Source organism: Nanorana parkeri, unplaced genomic scaffold (genome assembly GCF_000935625.1).
Source record: "Nanorana parkeri isolate BGI_ZX_2015 unplaced genomic scaffold, ASM93562v1 scaffold1997, whole genome shotgun sequence".
In the NCBI taxonomy this organism is placed as follows: Eukaryota; Metazoa; Chordata; class Amphibia; order Anura; family Dicroglossidae; genus Nanorana; species Nanorana parkeri.
Window position 1 is genome coordinate 212,469 of NW_017308265.1, and position 5,664 is coordinate 218,132.

Below are 5,664 nucleotides of genomic sequence, written 5' to 3' on the forward strand. Positions count from 1 at the left end.
ATATCATGGGAGACCTGGTCTGCCTGCCGGTCCTCGGTGTGCGCGCCGGGCTGGTTTTTGGGGGGAGAGATCATAGAGCCGTGTTCACTTCTCATCAGATGGATCCGAAGCTCCGCCCCTCCTTTGTGGAGATGGTGAAGCAGCTGGATGAGATCCTGAGCCGCATGAAGAACGAAGAGGCCGAAAATGAGCGAAGAGCCAACAACCCGGAGATCACCGACACAAAACCTCTTCCCAAAGGTGGGTGTGTTCAGGGAAGTCATGTGATCAGACGAAGGGCGAATGGAATCAAAAAGACCATCCAGCCCAACCCAATCCAATCAGTCCAGCCCAATCAGCACCGAGCACCCTAAAGACTTCATAGAAATGAAGGTTGGGATGGGATGAGGGGAACATGAAATTCTGGGGTTTGCTTAAAGCAACCCTCCGTGTCCAATAGGAACGTGTTTTGATTCACATGATCTATGTTATAACGACAAAAACCCCCAATCTCTTTTTTTGCAGCCCCTGTTATCAATGACCAGGAATCCTCTATACTGAGTGTTGCTGATCATTCCTAACATGAGGACAGAGTATGTTTACTATAACCACAATCATGAATGAACAGGAAGTGATGTAGGAGGTGATGTAGATCACTTCCCATTCATTCATAAATGAGGATATAGTAACCACACTTTGTCCTCAATCATGTACAAACACTCAGCGATCACGGACTGCTTGTACCCGCTCTCCTCTCTGACAGTGTGTCCCGTGTCCCTGTTATTTGTTGGGAGTGCGCTCAATCTCGCTCCCCCAGCACTGTGACCGTGCAGTCACCGGTGGCCTCCGGTCACACAGTGAGGATCAGGAGCTGGTAGGAGGGGGCTAGTGGACAGGTGATCTCTGTGACAGCCAATCACCATGTGTTCAGGAAGTCTGTGTACCACCTCCTGGAAGGGGGTGTGTCCGATGGGGGTGATATTTCTGACATTTTGATTTGTTCCCCTTTTCAGGTGCCTCGGATAAGATTCAAGGGGTGAAGCGTCTGATCGCGGCGCTGCCGGACGACAAGATCCCCCAGAAGTCGCCGCGGCCGCGCAGGAACATCACCCTCTCCCGCAGCCAGTCCGACGTCTTCGCCCAGAAGCCTCAGCGCAAGATCAACGTGCAGGACCCCTTCTACACGCCGCGGAAGGGCGCCATGCGCAAGGTCAACCCGTTTAACGCCAGGGAGGACTTGAAGGGAGGGAAGATCAAATTCTTCGACATGCCGAGCAAGTCGGTCATCTCTCACGTCTTTGACTTGTACTCGCCCAAGATGGACGCCGAGGCGGGGGGCGGGCCGGGGCGGCAGCTCTTCGGCCAGGACGGCGGGGATGGCTCTTACGCCCCCCGGAGACGCTGCCGATCGCTCCCGGTGTCCCCGATCCCCGGCCAACGACGAAGACATGGACTGCACAGACGGCGCCGACAGGTATCCTTCCTCCAAAACGGGCCGCGAGGAGAACCGCAACCAGCTGCTGGTCAGCAACCGCAAACCCACCCGGAACCGCTCCCTCCCGCAGGTTATGGCATCGCGTCATGTGACAATAAAATAGGAACGAATATTTCAACATGGGAGCCTCCTCCCCCCCCTCTCTCTGCTTCCTGGGGGGGCGGAGTCAACCAACCCACCATTCAATTCCGGGATGTCTCCTTGGGTTCTGCCTGTGGCCTTTGACGTCTTATTAGAGGACAGTCTATAAAGAGCGCTGATGCTGCGGTAACCCATAGCAACCAAATTTCAACTGCCGCTCTACAGCAGCCTGACCGGTGATTTTGGTTATTGCGGGTTGAGGCTCCTCGTCCTGTAAAGCAGAATGTGTCCCCTTGTGACGCCTTTCCGGATCAGCGGCACTGCAGATCCCAGCATGGCCTTCCGTGTCGTCCCCGCGTGCCTACAATTGCATCAACCTGCCAGTGAGAATAGATGGCGAGAGCGCGGCATCCGGGCTGCTGCACACAATTACACGCAGAGTATGGGGCTGGAGTGGGAGGAGCTAGAGTAGTATGCATTGATGTGCTCCGCCCCCTTATGCAAATATCAGAGCAGAATGACGCAGGAAGAGGGAGATATGGAAAGCCTCTGAGCTGCGCAGCTAGCCGAGACCATGCCGAGAGGTCAGAGGGCGCACCCGGAAAAGGAAATGTTCGCAAAGTCTTAATTATTACTCAGAATTACAAGAAATCGATAAAGATTGAAATCGTTCATTTTTCTTTGTTTTCAATTGATCAGAATTAATTAAATATCGATTCTAAGAGTCGTTAATATTGATAAAGTTTTGGGGAAATTTTGCGCCACCTGTAGACACAATGAGGGACTGCGGCTGTATTAGAGCTCCACCTGTAGACACAATGAGGAACTGCAGCTGTATTAGAGCTCCACCTGTAGACACAATGAGGGACTGCAGCTGTATTAGAGCTCCACCTGTAGACACAATGAGGGACTGCAGCTGTCTCCACCTGTAGACACAATGAGGAACTGCGGCTGTATTAGAGCGCCACCTGTAGGCATGATGAGGAACTGCGGCTGTATTAGAGCTCCACCTGTAGACACAATGAGGAACTGCAGTTATACGATCCCCCTCCCCTATGACTCCGCTTGTGTACAGTTCCTCGGCCTCAAGCGTTGTACAATATATTCTATTTCCTCTGGTGGAAGATGGTGGAAGTTTGGGGTATTTGGTTTAACGCTCGCTCGGACGTTTGCCGTTATCAGGTTCCTGTTTTGATATCCTCCCGTGTCGAAGATTTGGGAAGGAAGCCGAGCCCCCAGAACCTCCACCCTGTGCACATAGCGAGCTCCGGGCTCTGTGTACCGGAATCCGCTTTGCTTCATCCTAAAAAGAATGTCCGTACTCAATCCCATGACCTGGTTACCATTCCGGGGCGGGCGGCCCTCTCGGTGCTGGAAGTCTGCATTCGAATTTCAGCTTCTTGTCCCAGAAAAGTAACGGCTGGTCTCCCATAATGCAGCTGAGGCCGCCCCTGCTCTGCTCCCACGTCAGCTGGTGGAAGGGACGGGTACTCGGAGGGTCCCGGGCGGGGAAGGAGGTCGTGGCGTCCTCATTGTGGCCTTCAGGGCGGAGCTGCCGCATGGGATTCGTTTTCTGTTTTACAATCTGGACCGTGAAAGGCCCTCGTGTGTTCCTTCCACGATGCCCTTAGATGAAAGAGAACCTGTCCCGGGGGGCAGAGGAACATAAGGACCAGACTGAAATAACTTAAAGCCTGACTCCGGGTTAAGCAGACCCCCCCTTCCCCTCGCTGCCCACCACCACCATTTGTATATGTTCTGTCTTCAGTCCGGTCACATGACCTCCCCGGGTCCTCGCAGCTGCCGCGGTGGGCTTGTCCATTTCAAGATGTGAGGACTGTCCTCCAAGTCAGCTTTATGACACACCCCCAGGGGGCGGGTCTTGACGCCCTGGTCTCACAGGAAGTGGATTGAATGATGCTGGGAGTCATTCAGCTCGGGCGGGATTAGGGGAGGAGTTACTGCTTTGGGTGGGAGCGTAGGGATTAAATAAATAATCATTGGAGTCGGGATCCCTCTGATCACTTCAAGGTTCAGTCCACTAACAGTTTGGGGTGTTGCCTTCACTTCCTTGTTTTTAGAGGCGCAGCCTCCATAGTGTCTATTGTTCCTTCATTACTTAAGAGACTCGTTGACCTCGGACAAGCATGTAGCCAGTGAAGTGACAGGTCGGTAACACTTAAAGCGTCTCTTCCCCCCCCAGCCTGTGCCCGGACTGTGAAAGGAGAAGCAGCAGACTTGATGAGCTCATCTCTCTGTTCTCTCCTCCCATCAGCATGCTCCTTTCGCCCTGCAACACACCTCAATGGCTTCTTGTGGTGCTTCTCCTTCTCTCAGCCTGAGCTCTGCTGTACGTGGACTGCAGGGGGGGGGCGGCGATACCAGGTTGATCTTAGGTACTCGCACTGCTTGTATTATTGGGGGAGATGTATTCATTTTGTGTCTTATATCTGCAAAAAAAAATATGAAACTGATTTGTATGCGGGGGGGTGAGATGAAAAAGTATTTCGGTTCTGTGCACGATATTAAAGAGAACCCGTCGCCCGCCCGCAGTTGGCAGACTCGGGCGAGATATTGTGTCACATTTCTGGCGGGGGAGCGATAGTCTGCCGCTGTACAAAATGGCCGATCTCTATGATTTCGCTTCTCTCTCTCTCAAACGTTTCTTCTTCAGACAGATTACAGAGGAAGTATCACCACAACCTGAAACATATTGTTCAATCGCCCCTCCCCCAGGGGGACCCGCTGCATGCAGCATGAGGACCTGTCATGTGGTTGCTGAACTACTGTTGTCGACCGCTCCCCCTCCCCCCACTGCTGTTTGACCACACTGCACAAAAGCAGAGGAATACCTCATTAGTTGTGAGCACACCGAGCCCGGGGAAAACTTCACCGCACACAAAGATGTATAAATGTCATCTATTGAGTGATCCCGGGGAGCAGAATGGGGCTGAGCCAAGGAGCGGGGGTGGTGGGTTCAGACCCTCAGGGGGTCTCAAACCTCCCGCTGTGGGTGAAACTACAAATCCCATGAGGCATCTCTCTCCGGGAGTCATGTCTGTGAGAATCTTGCAATGCCTCGTGGGATTTGTAGTTCTACCGCAGATGGAGGGCCGGAGGTTTGAGACTCCTGCTATAGGACGACCATCAATTGGGCTTCAGCCCGGAGCAGAGCCGACAGCCAGCACAATCCGGCCACGGATCAGAACGGGACCCGGCGCTCCTAGTACTTGGGCCCCTGGGGGGGGGGGATACAACAAAGATCTCCCAGGTGTGGTAACACTTCTTTCATCTCTGCCGGGTCTTCCTTTTTACCACATCGACCTGTTTGTCTGTCAGACATAAAATTCAGGTCCTGGTAACAATTAATACAAAGCTTTTTTTTGTTTTGCATAAGCTATTCTGGTGAAGGCTCCGCCCACATCTGACAGGCTCCGCCCACATCTGACAGGCTCCGCCCACATCTGACAGGCTCCACTCTCTTTTTTTTTATAGAACGATCCTTCTAGTTCAGACACTTGAATTTGTTTCCATTTTGCACTTCCGGCCGACAACTTTCTGTCCAGACATTTCTATGCAAAGACTTCGGAGCGATCAGATGCTCGGAGTCCCTTCACGCTGATTGAAGTCTTAATCCCGGACGGAGCCGCCGCCGCCGTTTCCTCTTCGGATTCTTATCACTGCCAGACGGCTTTTTATTTTGTATTATTTTCCTCCGATTTCCTGTGTAATATTTATGAATCGTTCTGCCGATGTCTCTCTGTATATAATATGATTTCCGAGGAAATGGATCCGTTGTTTTTGTAGTCTCGTATCTTTCAGATTAAATCCTCGCAAAATCTTCTTTCCTTTGTCAGCGTTTTGTCTCGCGTTGTTGTTATTTTCTGACACCATTGTAACTTTCCCCCGCTCCCTCCCGCGGCGGCGCCCAATTTACGAGGGGAGGCCAATAAGTTCTTACCCCCTCGCCATGATCTGGATGTGCCGGGGAGCTAGGGTTGCCACCTGTCCCGGGATTCACCCGGACAGTCCGGTTTTTGAGTCTTGTGTCCGGGTGGCAGGCCAAGTGCCACCCGGACACAAGACACTACGTGCCGATACCGGCACTT

The 5,664-nt window shown here is 52.6% G+C and overlaps 1 protein-coding gene across 1 annotated transcript in view; it reads left to right on the forward strand.

Moving 5' to 3' along the window:
- TESK2 (testis-specific kinase 2) overlaps positions 1 to 1,699 on the forward strand; it is a 42,055-nt gene extending 40,356 nt beyond the window's left edge. Inside the window, 2 exon segments of the mRNA XM_018572316.1 lie at positions 74 to 240; positions 993 to 1,699. Of these exon segments, the coding sequence (XP_018427818.1) occupies positions 74 to 240; positions 993 to 1,699 (874 nt within the window).
- Positions 1,700 to 5,664: the final 3,965 nt, after the last annotated feature.